This window comes from Salvelinus namaycush, chromosome 42, assembly GCF_016432855.1.
Source record: "Salvelinus namaycush isolate Seneca chromosome 42, SaNama_1.0, whole genome shotgun sequence".
In the NCBI taxonomy this organism is placed as follows: domain Eukaryota; kingdom Metazoa; phylum Chordata; class Actinopteri; order Salmoniformes; family Salmonidae; genus Salvelinus; species Salvelinus namaycush.
This window is the reverse complement of record NC_052348.1, coordinates 6,811,709-6,823,500: the sequence shown is the minus strand read 5'-3', so window position 1 is coordinate 6,823,500 and position 11,792 is coordinate 6,811,709. Positions and strand designations below refer to the sequence as shown.

The following is an 11,792-nucleotide window of genomic DNA, read 5'->3' as shown; positions in this document are numbered from 1 at the left end:
ATGGCTACACCCGGCTAGACATGACGACACAGTATGTGGACATATATACGTACGTACGTGTGTGCAAACATTTTCACATAAACCTCATAGACAAAACCAAACATTACCCTAACATCATGATATGATTCTTCAAATTTCCTTTAAAGATAAAATATGGCTTATAGTGTTATTCTGATGTTTTTGTTTTTAGAAAGACGTATGATTATTTTTCATTTATCATTTTTTTCCAACCAACCTAAAACAGGTGAAGCGAGGAATGTTTTTTTTATTTTATTTCCGGTGCTAACTCTCTGCTGCAGGGGGGCAGAAAAGTAATCTAAAACTCTCACCTAGAAGATACCGTAACAACCTAATTTAACTCCCAACAAACGTTGTTGCTCGGCTACTTCTTCAGCATGTCTTGGAGAGGACCAGGGAGGTATTTCATGACCGTGTCCATGATGCTTTCCTCTTCGTCGTCATCGTCTCCGCAGCCCTTAGGCACGGACGACTTAGGACGGGTCAGACTGCCCTCTGCGGACTGCTCCATAGCAGCCTGGGCCTCAGCCTCAGCCTCCTCCCTCTTCTTAATTCCGTACTGGAAAAACATGATAATAGCTTTATAATAAAGATTACTATTATTGTGTCAGACTGCCCTCTGGAGAAAACGGATAGTAAAGTAACAGCGTTATAATAAAACATTGTCTCAGAAAATACGCTTCTTATGAACGCCACATTGTTAGGAGATGTGGTGGGGAGTGATACAGGAATTTATCTCCCTCTTTTAATGCAATAATAATGTAAAGAATAACAAAACATTTAAGCATTAGATCAGGAAATACAGGAAATATAGTGGGGGTGGAGTTATATTAGAATGATGTACTTCATAATGGCATTAACAATAATTTGGCAACAAAAACATTGGGCACGTTCGAGCGAATAACTTTTGTTACGTCGGTGATCGTCCTTCATCACTGCCTTTCAAGGTGTGTTGCATTATGGTTATGAAAATTGACTGACTTGCGACTAGATGTCGATTACATGGCCTTTACAAAAATCATGTGATCAAAGGCAGTGGCATGTATTCATGGATGCCAAGGGAAGGCAGGCGTCCCCAAATATTTGACCAATAAAAAAAATACAATTATAAAATAATTTGTCTTTTGTCTCTGTGTTTTATAATTTTCTGTCAATTCGCAAGTTGCTGAATCTCACCGGAGAAATCAACCGAGTGAGGGAAACAGCGCCCCTCTGTCTCAGTATGTGTATTCCATGTATCTGATACTGTCTGGACCAAAAGAGTATAACATGTTGTCGCCATAGCATTTTAATGATTGATGCCAGCAAGCATTTGGCCACCCTTGATAAAACAATTATAAAATATTTAGCCAATCAGCGTTGACCTGAGCTCAACTGTGGATTGTCCTGGTGCAGCAAAACGCCCCACAAGGGAGGCCAGTTTGGATTTGGCTTCAGACCAATGAAAAAACATAATTTTCAGAAAAACGTGTCTGTTTCTGGTCTGCTTGTGTTGATGTCCTACAGTAGCTAGCTTGCTAAATCGGCCCTTTCCTAAGCCATGGATGGAAATGGGGATTTTGACTTGTGGTTTTGACTTAATTCTTTATACAGGCCAATGACTATGACGGCGATTCAGATCTAACCATAAATGAATGTTGTACCACTGGCCTGAGACTATTGAAGTTCAATATGTAGCCTAGATGTAGCCTAGTAGGCTCACGTTAACTAGCTAGCTAACTTAGCTGGTTCATTATTGCCCATACGAGGAAGTCAGGCTAGCAAGCATTTTAGCGAGGTAGCCTATGACAACAAAAACTAAAAGTGTACTGCATGATAGAGCCATAGACTGTTTTGCCAACATGAAAGAGAGGAGGATGGCATTGGTGTTCAACTAATCTACAAGTAGGATGAGTAATTTAAAAAAAACGTTTTTTACTTGTGCACGCACACACAGACACACACACAGAAATCAGTACCATGGACAGCCACATGATGTTTAAATGTTTAAGTTGAAATGGTGCTGGAAAAGCAGTGCTCCTTTTGTCTTTGTGCTGACCTGCGGTAACTATGGTTCTAAATCAGTAGTTGTTTAGTAAACCGTTCAAACATGAACTTGCTTGACCACGCTGCAGGTGATAACCGTTTGTATGTAATATATATATTTTATATTTGCTTTGTGGACTTCACCGGACAGATGTTGCCGTCTGTTTTTTTGATGAAACAAACGTATGTGTAGTTGAATTTATTCCGCCACTGTGTGACTTGTCTTTTTGTTGTCACATCCTTATTGTATATCACGGTGGCGTATGATCGAATGTGTTCTAGAGCAAACAACGCAATTATCACAACATCTGTTGTAATATGGCTTTTTTACCGGCTTGGCTTCCTCAGTGATTTTACCCACGCACCCCTACTGATCAAAGGTCATGCAGTTTTTTATAAAGTCGCCTTCTCACCAACTGCACCATGCAGCCATCACCTGCTTTGTGGGAGGAACTATTTGTCACTATTTGTTTGTTTTTATTTGACCCACGTGAACGTGAACAAAAATTGGACTGAAACCGGAACAAACTTTGCCAGGATTCTAAAGCAACAGGGGATACAAATGAAAGTGATATTTGAGACCTCTCTCTAACCAATTAATTGTACAAACATTATGTTTTCAGTTTGTGAGTGTGTGATATGGGGGTATAGAAAAGTTTATTTGGACATTTATACAGAATTTTTAAAATAAAAAATACCAACAATGTTGACACTGCAACGTTGATCTGTGCCCTGCGGTTGGGAAAACCACTACAGTGTACGACTTTTGGGCTGTCGCAGATGCACCTCCCCCGACTTCACTCGCCGACACACCCATTCTGTTCTAATGCTGTAATGCTGCTGCACATTACTGGGGTCTGTGACCTCGATGCTGATTGCATGTTAGCTGTAATTCAATCAAAATCACTGACTGGAACGGGCCTCTGGGGTTAGACCAAAATAACATTCTTTGTGCACTCACTGTGCTAGGAGAATGCATGGCATGTCATCTTGTGGAACAAAAAAAAACTCCAAATGGAAAAGATGCATTAAAACTCGCCCTCTTGCTGCACAAGAAGAATGTTGTTTTTGGGCATCTTCTGCAAATCCCCCGAAGATTTTTGAATGAACTACTGGGAGGGAAGTGCAGGCTTTCGTTCCAACCTTGCAGTAACACACCTGATTCAGCTAGTCAAGGTCCAGACTGAGGACCTTGATTATTTGATTTAGGTGTATTATTGCACAGAACTGCACACCCTGAGGAATCCTGGATAAGGGCTATTCCAGGGCTATATATTACAGAAAATTGGGATAGGATTCAATACCAAATGTGGTGTGAGCCATTGTTGCACAGTAGACCTACGTAATAGCATGTTACAAAAATCTATTTTCTAACTTAAATAACAGAAACCTGGAGATGTGATGTCACCCACTCTGTTAGAAGCAAGAGAGCGTTTTGTGCATGTGTGGTGCGTGTGTGTGACAGAGAGAGTGAAAACACAAATCTGTGCTAATTAATTCATCTCTCAGAACAGAAACCCAACTCTTCTTCCTCTGACATATTGTACACAGCTGTTACTAGCGCCTTTGCGCTTTTTGGGATATTTTTAGGATCTGTCAAAAAAAAAATATATATATTCCTTCCAAAAACAGAGCTGTTACAACTCTCCTCCTCTGCCTCTACTAGTCTCTTATAAATATATCTTTATTAGTGTTTTATTACACTGTTAGGGGAAAAAAAGTGCTATCTAGAACCTTACAGGTTTCTTCGGCTGTCCCCATAGGAGAACACTTTTAAAGAACCCCTTTTGGTTTCAGGTAGAACCCTTTAGGCTCTAGGTAGAACCCTTTTGAGTTCCATGTAGAAACAGTGGGTTAACTGCCTTGTTCAGGGGCAGAATGACAGATTTTTACCTTGGCAGCTCGGGGATTCAATCTACCAATCTTTCATTACTGGCCCAACACTCTAACCACTAGGCTACCTGCTGCCCCAATGGGGACAACCAAAGAACCCTTTTGGAACCCTTTTTCTAAGAGTGTAGGCCAGTGCTACCAAGCTGACATCAACCTTGATATTATAGTCTGTTGAGAGAATTCAGGAGAGAGAGCGACCTTGAGGATGAGGGAAAGGAGAGAGAGGTGAGATGGGGAAGGATGGAGGATAGGGGGGAGGGGGCTGGAAGGCAGAGGTCATCCTGTCTTTGGCTGCCTCTGCCTCTGCCGTTCTGCTTTTCAGAGTTTCTATTCCCTAGCTGTTATCTTCCTGCACTGTGGTGGCTAGTGGTTACATAGCAACCTCCACTAGCGACCATGCAGCAGCAGTGCATCAGGCAGCTGAAGAGGAGCACCGCTTTAAACACGGGTAACATGGGAAATGTAGTCCTTCCGGTAGCCTGATATGAGTAAAATCATTTTACAATAGTTTCCCTTTTCTTTAGTTTCAAACTGACCTTTAATTTTTGCCTAGCACCTCGAGTGAGCCGCGTCGTGTATGACATTTTTTTTTTAAGTTAAAAAAAATCTGTGCTAAACTTCCAAAAAATGGGGGGCCATGCCATGAAAAGGGAAAATGGTTTTGTTGTTGTCAAGCGAATGCTGTCAAGCGAGTGAACAGCGGCCTCGACTGCAGCTCCATTAGCTGACCCCTGCTCTCACTGGGGCCTCTGCCAGTGTGGAAACAGGATAGCTAGCAGCTCTATACTATCAGGCCAAACTCACTTTCACTTCCTTACAGTAATTCAAATGTTTCTTTTGTTAGTGTATTTAGGCTGTTTGAAAAGGTTTGAAACCTAAGCAACCTTCCTACAAGTACAATAAGGCAACATAGTTACTTTACTAGGTCAAAGCTGTGTGTTGGAACATCTTGATAGAGTATGGGTGAAGTAGGCCTTGTGAAATTCCTTTCTTTTTCACCTTCAGATCTGCCTACTTCTCACTAAAAAACTGTTGTTTGTTTTTAGTAAGAACTAGGGCCCGGGAGTTTTTCCAGCTCCGGTCAAGAGGTTAACAAAGAACTCAGGGCCCAACATGAACTAAAATTGCCAGCTGATAGAAAGGTAGTGTGTATAACTGTTCATCATTTATTATTTAGTTTACCTTGTCTCTGATGCCTTGTCGCATTGATTCCCTCTCCACTTCCATCTTTGCATATTTGTCTTTCCTCTCCTCCTCCTGCTGCCTCAGAGCCTCTTGTCTTTCTTCCTCTTTCTTCTCTGCATCGGGATCGGGCTCTTCCTTGTCTCCTCCCATCATCTTGCCCACATCAGGTGGCCCTCCTGGGTAACACAGAGACAAAGGGCTTGTTCGACATTGCAGCCGACAGCGCAGGCGACTGCCGACTGACTGATCTACAAATCACCTTGCGCCATAAATAACTACTCATTATTATTTGTAGATCAGTCAGTCAGTCACCATTTACCCACAACGCATCGTGGATTTGATGCTCTCGGACACGGCCATTGGCAACTGTCACAGGCCTGCTTAATTACTTTTAACTTAGACTATCCTATTGTAGGGTAGGCCCAAACAGACCACATTTACATACATTTTAGTCACAGACACATTATCCAGAGCAACTTTCAATCGACTTCCAGCGCCTTACAATCAGTAAAGTAGTCACTTTAGAGTTTTTTTTTTGATCACTGTGACAAGGACGAGGTAGCACTCTTGTCATTTTTGTCAGTACAGAATATGTAACAAGATGAACTGTTTCGGTGTTCCTCATACAATGAGAAACTAAATCGTGTTCTCATGTGGAGCCATCCATTCGTAACAAAAGTTTCAGTCGCACGTTTCAATGCAGAGAAATGCTGAATGTCAGGAGAAATGTTATGTCACAGTCGCAAGCATTCTGCCAAATGAGCAGAATTGTTACAGTCCGAGGTATTGCCCGACTGTGCCTCACGACTGCATGCTTGGTCATGCGAGAGAGGGAGGGGGAGAGAAAGAGAGAGAGATAGAAAGAGGGGATTCCAGGAGACTGTTGTGCCCCTGGAGTGAGCTGCTAGTCTGTTTTTTTCTTTTTCTTGCTCATCAGCATAAAAACGAACTGCAGCAAAACGGAGAGCAACAGAGATACAGAGAGAGAGAAAAGGGAGACCGCTGCTCCTGTAGCCGGTCGGTGGGTCAGGGCTTATAGAGCTGACTGAAAATCTACATTCTCTCTCTGATCAGATAGAATCCAGGTTATATAGCACGGTGTCACCAAACTGAACACCATACAATCACTGGGGAGCACACTCAGCAGAGTGTTCAGTCTGGTTTAACCAGGCTATATCCAGTCCAGGTTAGTTTCAGCAGTTTCAAAAACAGCTGTGCTTAGTAATAGGCAGCATCAACAACCCCCCCTCTCTGTCTCAGTCTCTCTCTCTCTCTCTCTCTCTCTCTCTCTCTCTCTGTCTTTGTCTCTGTCTCTGTCTCTGTCTCTATCTCGCTCTCTGTCTCAGTCTCTATCTATCTATCTCTCTCTCTCTCTCCCTCTCTCTGTCTCTATCTCTCTCTCTCCCTCTCTCTGTCTCAGTCTCTCTCTGTCTGTCTCTCTCTGTCTCTCTCTCTCTGTCTCTCTCTCTGAGTTTGTATTGTGAGTTGATATGGGCAATAGTTATAAATAGCCAGAGCTGGTTCTTGGTGGCGTGTTCTGATGATGACTGCAGTGTGTGTTTTCTGTTTCATTGCACGTCATGTGCTTTGAAGAGGAAGGAGTGTTTTATGCCGTCGTGGGGCACATTAGATTAAGGATTAAAGAGGGCCCTTTATATGAAACTGTGTAACTATGCATCATCTCATAAACCGTCTTGCTCGCCCTCCAGCTCCTCCTCCTCTTCGTCGTCCTCCTCCTCTCCGTCATCCCACTCCTCGGCTTTTACAGTTCTACTGTCTCTACCGTTTTGACATTGGTGGGGTAGAATTCCTTATTTATAGATTCTGGGCTGTGCACTGAAGGAACTCAAGGTCACACACTCACTAAGGAAAATGATTAGCTTTGCAGTACAGAGGGAGGGAGTCGGGGAGATACAGGAAGCAGTGAGGGCCCCCTCTCGCTGATACAATCTCATCTAAGTGTTTTCGAATAATGAGATTAGCTTCGACTTTCATGTCAATTATCGAGCTAGTAGAGCATCTGAAGATGCCTCCGTTCTATTTTCTGTTGAGGAAAGATAAATAGTTGCCCCTCGGCAGTGCAGTACCCTTCACAAGCAGGATAGATTCCTTGCAGGCTCAATAAAACTGTAGGTTTTCTTGGAGGTGAGAAATATGGCTGATTCTCCCCTAGGCTCAGTTGAAGTCTAGGTGGACTGAAGCCCCACCGTTATACTGGATCTTACAACTATCAGATCTGGTCCCTTCAGATCGGCAGACGCCAAAGGGAAATAGGCGTGCTAGAGGAAAGGAGGTTGTTTTCAGATTGGCTGTTAGTCTTTCATAGTCTTGTGTGTGAATGTTCCTTTTTTCCTTTCCATTCCAATGTTTCCCATTAGGCTCCACTATGTGGTTGCGTGTTTTGGGGTTCATTTGAAGGACTAGGTCTTGGTCAAGTTCAGATCCTCCTCAGATGAATCTTGAGCTGCTGCCTTGGTCTTGATGACACACTGGGTCTCGGTCTGATCAGGTTTCTGTCAATCAGCAATGAGACACACCTTGGCCTAGATTCCATTGAGTGTATGTCTGCTATCATAAAATAGCTTGCACATCCAGTTTCGGCATTCACGGCCTGTATTCACAAAACGTCTCAGAGTAGGAGTGCTGATCTATGATCAGATCCGCCCTCTTATCCATTATGATTTCAAAAGCCAAACGGATCCTAGATCGATCAGCGTTTCCGACGCATTGTAAATACGGTCCCAGGTAATCGGAAGAGGAGTGTAACACGGAGGAGAGTTGTACAAACATGTGTATGAGTCATATGCCATAACAGCAATCTGAAGAGGCTGGTCAACAATCTCCTTCTGCACTTCTTCGTGCACCACCCCCCCCCCCCCCCCCCCCCCCCCCGCCCCTGCACTCCAATCAAATCAGGCCCTGAGCCAAAAGATGACATCACCTAACCATTCCACTGAAAAAGGCTACATAGCCTGCATCCCGATTTTCCCACCCTTCCACTCATGCGTCCCGTCATTGATTTTACAATGCTGGAAACTCCCTCCAGCCAAAGCACATCAATCCATGACGGGAAGGGTGCAAGTGCACACTGCAAGCAGCAGTAGACTGGGGATGCGTCTGAAATGGTTGCCTATTACCATATGGTCCTGGTCAAAAGTAGGGCACTATACGTAGAGAATAGGGTGCCATTTGGGAAACACATTTGGGTGATGGAGCAGTCAGTGAGTGTGGTGGATTCTGACAGGCCTCTGTCACCAGCTACCTGGAGCTTGATTGTCCGTGTGAAATTGTTTTTTTCTGTCAGGTGACAGACATCATGCAGGGACGTATAAGAGTTCAGATACATGGAAATCAGAGATGAGATTTGTGGATAAATGTGTGATATATATATATTTAAAACATGATAATAATTAGTTGTTGATTGTTATGTTTATCAAGTTTTTTTTAATGATTATTTATTGACTGGCATATTTAATTCCTTGATGTATCTGTTGAGAAGTCCATCCCTTATGCTTTACTGTCATCACTGTACCTGCATCCAGGCTCTGTTGTTTAAGTGGACTACAGTGGACAAATTACTGAAAGTTATTTGTTTAAATGTGTTGGCTGACAATCCACATTATATTTGTGACAAGTATCTCAAAGTTAACTGTAAGAAAAAATAATTTAGTTAAGCCTGAATTAGTTAAATTAATACAAAAATATTTGGTTGATATTCAAAGAGATAACAGGCTAGATTATATGAGTGTAAAGTAGAATATAGCTGTGTGCATCTACAATCAAACACTTTAAATGCTGGTATGTGAAAAGGGGCAATGCTGCTGTTTGTTTAGGGATTCTTATCATGGAGACTGGAGAGAGCACGGGGCTATGCAGAAGTTGGTGGTTGGTCCTGCATTTCAATGAGAAATGTAGGCTACCTCTCGCAATCTCGACTCCCACACACCATTTCTATAGGCTGCTCAGCCAGTGCAGCAGAAGCCCCTAACAATGCAGAAGACCCCAGCAAATATGATGAAAAAGTACCACAGATGTACAGTATTATTGTCAAGACTAGGTGTTCACTTATCAAGTTTGACCTTTAAAAAAATTTCTAATATAGTCTACATCAGGTTTGTCCATAATGATAAAGGGACAACGTTAGTCTAAATAATATGTTATGGATATAGCTTATATATATAACTATATACCTATTCATTAACTTAGAAATAATTCACAGAATGGAAAGAATGGCACATGTAATGTCCTTTCCCATCCCATGTACAGTATATGCTGCATTGCCTTTGAGTGTCCTACACGACCCTGGTAATGGTGCAACACATTAATCAACTCACCTCCCATAGCTGCCTTCATTACAAAATTCATGATGATGCTTTTAAGTCTTGCCTCCCCTCAGATTCACAGTTTCACTTCAGACAGGACAGATGCCGCCCAGGTGCCAGGAGAAAGAAACCTTAGAAATGAAGACAGTAGAGGTTCAGTGGTTATATTGACCCATAACTCACTTTCTCCATCAATGACTGTGTGTCTCTGCTCTCTCCTTTTAGTTTGCAAATTGAATGGTGTGATTTACAAACAAGATGCGTTGTTGGCTACACCTCCTCCGGGTAGTGCTAACCTCAAATGTATAGCCCACTCTATTTTATGAATTTATTCTGACGGGGTGGATTCCACGGAGATAGCCCCGTGAAGGACAGAAAAAGGTCAATTTAGAGCGGTTTTCTTGGGGCATATTTTGTAAAAAGGCTATAAATTGACGGCACTGGTGTCGTAAATAACCGGCCCAACGTTGGTATAACGTAGCCTAGTACATTGCATGGGGCCAAGCTTTCCTGTACTGTACATCAAATGGGAAGAAGCAGCCTCATGTAAGCATAGGCTACCAGACAAGATATAGCACCCCAATGCCGATAACAGCGTTCATTTGATCAGGGAAATATATAAGGCTAATCAATTCCTCGAGCCCATAATCCGCGTTCAATGTGAAACTTTCAATTGTCCGGATTCAGTCATATGGTTTAAAACCCATATGCACGGTGAGTTGTAGCCTACGACGTCCCAAGTAGCCTAACCATAATCCCAATCATGGCTAATTTGATATGAATAGGGCCTACGATCACGTTTTTTAAGTTTTTATATTCCCCTTTATTCGGGACACATAACCTTGTCTGAACCCAAACACAGCTACAAAAGCAACGGCAAAAATCACTTCCTTTCTCGGGCGCGGAGCGATTTCAGCACCATTTTTGGGGGGACAGCTCCCAATTCGTCCCACAACGTCAACATATCTTGTGTCTTGCGACCGGGACATGCGATTACCTTTCCGAGCGCCTTGGATCTCTCAAAATAGCAACGTTATCCTGGCAAAATATGGAAGTTGTCGCGAAATAAAGAGGGTGTGGAGATCCTTAGATGCTCACTTTGAGCATCCCTGCTGTATTTCCACCGTCTTCCTGGCTTCTGCACAACGACTGCACGCGCGTCAGGGGAGGGAACTGCAGTTGCTGTCTGATGATGAGGAGAGGTGGGTAATCACATGGAGTTCGACCAACCTTCTCCCAAACGTCCCACGCCTTCACTGACAAAAACCTACTGCAAATACTGCCCGCCTTGCAACGTCTGCTGCCCCTATTACCCAAGAGTTGGCTACTAGGTTACACTGTTTGGCAAACCGCCACTTTGATACCCCAGATTAGCTATACATAAACTCTCTGATAAATATATCTTCAAAAGTCTGACCTAAATGTTTTCGCAAATAGGGTGAATGCACACTTCAGCTGACGTAGGCTTCTGTAGGTGTCTCACGTCATGCACCATTTCGTTAGCTCGTTAATTCATTGGAATGGATATGTTGATTTATTTAAAGATGGTTGCAAGATGTTTAGTCAGCGTTATAGTCTATATAGTTTGGTACTGCGCCGAGGTAAAATGTGTTTTATATCGGATAATAATTGATTGGATTTATAAAGTGCTGTTCTACCAACTGAGGTACTCGCAGCGCTTTACACAGTAGGGGGAAACTCACCTCATCCACCACCTATGTGTACCACCCGTCTGGGTGATGCACGGGGACCTTTTTTTGTGCCAGAACGCTCACCACACATCAGATAGAGGTGAGGAGTGATATATGCCAATTAGGAATGAGGGGGATAATTAGGTGGCCATGATGGAATGGGGCCAGGTTGGGAATTTAGCCATGGCACCGGGTTAACACCCCTCTTACAATAAATGCTATGGGATTTTTAATGTCCCACCCAAAAGACGGCATTCTATGCATAACAATGTCCCTGTCACTGCGGCATTGAGATCTCCTCAGACCAGAGGGAAGTCTGGCCCTCCAACACAACATCCCTGGGCCGACCAGGACAGGTCCTGCTTAGCTTCAGAGGCAAGCCAGCATTGGGGCTGCAGGGTGGTACGCTGCTGGTTGTTCGATTATCATGGCACGCTTTGTTTAAGAGATTTGAAGATTCAAATCCGAAATGTAATATATATATATTTTTAAATCAACAACAAAAAAAGCGTGGATTGTTCTCCATTCACCCCTGATTGAGAATATACCATTTTCATAGTCATGGCATATTTGGTTCAATAGCTATTGTCGAGGTAAAACAAATCAATGTCCGCCGAATATCTAATATAAAACGGAATATAAAACAAGCTCCTTTTCT

At 42.9% G+C, this 11,792-nt stretch overlaps 1 protein-coding gene across 1 annotated transcript; it reads right to left on the bottom strand.

The window, feature by feature from the left end:
- Positions 1–364: 364 nt before the first annotated feature.
- LOC120035031 (complexin-1-like) lies at positions 365–9,486 on the bottom strand. Its single transcript, XM_038981783.1, has 3 exons — positions 9,456–9,486; positions 5,119–5,297; positions 365–577 (listed from the first exon to the last, which is right to left on the bottom strand). The coding sequence occupies exons 1-3, from the start codon at positions 9,484–9,486 to the stop codon at positions 383–385; spliced, it is 405 nt and encodes a 134-aa protein (XP_038837711.1). The 3' UTR covers positions 365–382.
- Positions 9,487–11,792: the final 2,306 nt, after the last annotated feature.

Excerpts from the sequence above, each read along its gene's own strand:
- LOC120035031 (XM_038981783.1), bottom strand. The coding sequence starts at position 9,486 with ATGAATTTTGTAATGAAGGCAGCTATGGGAG. Across the intron at positions 5,298-9,455 it reads AATGAAGGCAGCTATGGGAG|GAGGGCCACCTGATGTGGGC; the intron begins GTGAGTTGATTA and ends TGTGTTACCCAG. Across the intron at positions 578-5,118 it reads GACAAGGCATCAGAGACAAG|TACGGAATTAAGAAGAGGGA; the intron begins GTAAACTAAATA and ends ATGTTTTTCCAG.